The sequence below is a fragment of the Corvus brachyrhynchos genome, unplaced genomic scaffold, assembly GCF_000691975.1.
Source record: "Corvus brachyrhynchos isolate BGI_N302 unplaced genomic scaffold, ASM69197v1 scaffold285, whole genome shotgun sequence".
In the NCBI taxonomy this organism is placed as follows: Eukaryota; Metazoa; Chordata; class Aves; order Passeriformes; family Corvidae; genus Corvus; species Corvus brachyrhynchos.
In genome coordinates, this window is record NW_008238323.1 from 501,342 (window position 1) to 503,480 (window position 2,139).

Sequence of the window (2,139 nt, forward strand, 5' to 3'; positions counted from 1 at the left end):
AACTGTGAAAAGAACACGTAATTCCTGAGCAGCTGCGGCGGTAAGGGGAGCAATCCGGGTTCTGCGTGCCAGCGTTGGAAATTTAATGTTTTAACTGGTGTTTTTCAGCTAAGCTCTCAAGATGGTGCGCTACTCCCTGGATCCGGAGAACCCCACGAAATGTGAGTTGCTGTTTTAGGAGAGTTCGTGTGGGATTTCACGGAAACCGGTGAGATTTTGATTTTAGAACTTGGTCTTTTTTCTCTTTTGCAGCATGCAAGTCGCGAGGATCTAACCTGCGTGTGCACTTCAAGGTAAGGAGTGTGTGAGTAGCAGGAATTGCAAGTTCATGCGGTGTTTTACTGGTTTTTTGTTAGTTTTTGTTGGGTTTTTTTTAAAGAAGCCTGGTCTGGCTTGGGTTGAAAGGGATTGTGAGGATTATCTCGTTACTCTCTGTCGTGGTTAGGGCCTGAGCTCCCGTCCAGCCTGGCCTTGGACACTGCCAGGGATCCAGGGGCAGCCACAGCTGCTCTGGGCACCCTGGGCCAGGGCCTGCCCACCCTCACAGACAAGAATTCCTATCCAATATCCCATCTAACCCCTCTTTTTTGGGAAGTGTCTTTTATTCTTTAGTCGTTAAGTGATTGCTGTTAGCTTCTTGTAATGGTCTCCATCCACAAAAAATAAAAGAGTCTGTATCCTAAAATTGTCTCTGTCTAATTCAGATAACTACATACAGCAGGGAAACAGTTGCAGTGAATTTATCAGACACTGGGTTAGTGTTTGGTGTGAAATTTGTCTAATTTCCCCCACTCTTTTTGGTTGTGTGGTGTTTGCCACAGGGATCTCAGTTCCTTTGGAAAAGGCTTAGGTGCAGAAAAGAAATCAGAAGTGTTATTTAAACAAAAAACCCAGCACCTAGCAGATCCTTTTTTGCTCAGTGTAATACAACGTTTTCACATTGTTTTCCTTTTTTTATTATAAACAGGTTGGATTATAGTTAGAGCTGGCTTACACAATTAGTAAATGCTGTTTGAAAGACTGATCTTCTGTCCTTAGTTTTTATTTGAGCCTTTTTTTCTCTATAATTCCTTCAGAGAAAACAACATTGTTAACAATTGTCACAGTGTTTCCTCATCAGTTTCTGTGAGGTGCTGTGTTTGACATTTTTGTGACTTTTTTTTAAGAATTTATCCATTAGGGTCTTGCTTTTTTAGATTAGTGGCCAAAGAGGAACTATGAAAAGTATAAGCACTTAAATTACACTTTTATTGAGAGTTACAAATTTCTTTGTTGGATTTAGCCACTACTTAAAAACAGAAGTGTGCTGGACCCACAGATTCACTAGTGGCAGTCATACCAAGGGTTAGAAAAGTGGGTAGCAAAGAAAAAAGTGTTGTTAATTAATTATTTTTCACTCTTTGACTTGGGTCTTTTTCGGTAAGTGCTGCATTTGTAGCCAAAAGAATTGTATCCAGCGAGGACAGGGGAGTGGTTGTGGTTGTGCTCATGCTATCTCTTGGAAAGGTGCGTTCAGAGGATCTTTTCTGTGCCCTGTGTCGGTAGAACACCCGCGAGACCGCGCAGGCCATCAAGGGCATGCACATCCGCAAGGCCACCAAGTACCTGAAGGACGTCACCCTGAAGAAGCAGTGTGTCCCCTTCCGGCGCTACAACGGCGGCGTCGGGAGATGCGCCCAGGTGAGCTCCTGGGAAAAGGTGATGTAGGGATGGTGTGGACGTAGTCTTGTCATTTTTTGATAGTGAACTTGCTTTAAAACACAGAATCGCAGGGTGGTTTGGGTTGGAAGGGACTCCAAAGCTCATCTCACTCCAATCCCCTGCCATGGGCAGGGGCATCTTCCACCAGACCGGGTTGCTCAAGACAGAGAAAAAGGTGGCTCTTAATTCCAGTAGATGCATCTACTTGAAGTGTATGCATCTAGCTGGCAGCATTGAATAAAGGGATGAAATTTTGTTGGGTTTGGTGCACAGCAAAATAGAATAGATTCTAATCCGTTCTAATCTGTAAGATCTGGGGTCTTCAGCGCAGGAAGGACATAAACCTGTTGCAGCCAGTCCAGAGGAGGCCACCGAGATGCTCCAGGGCTGGAGCCCCTCTGCTCTGCAGCCAGCCTGGGACAGCTGGGGGTGTTCAGC

General features: G+C 44.8%; 1 protein-coding gene across 1 annotated transcript in view; it reads left to right on the plus strand.

Annotated features, from left to right (window-relative positions):
* Window positions 1–51: 51 nt before the first annotated feature.
* Window positions 52–2,139, plus strand: part of LOC103615661 (60S ribosomal protein L17) — a 13,579-nt gene continuing 11,491 nt past the window's right edge. The window contains exons 1-3 of the mRNA XM_017734340.1: window positions 52–161; window positions 253–293; window positions 1,546–1,680. Of these exons, the coding sequence (XP_017589829.1) occupies window positions 122–161; window positions 253–293; window positions 1,546–1,680 (216 nt within the window). The 5' untranslated portion in view covers window positions 52–121. The remainder of the gene's footprint in view (window positions 162–252; window positions 294–1,545; window positions 1,681–2,139) is intronic.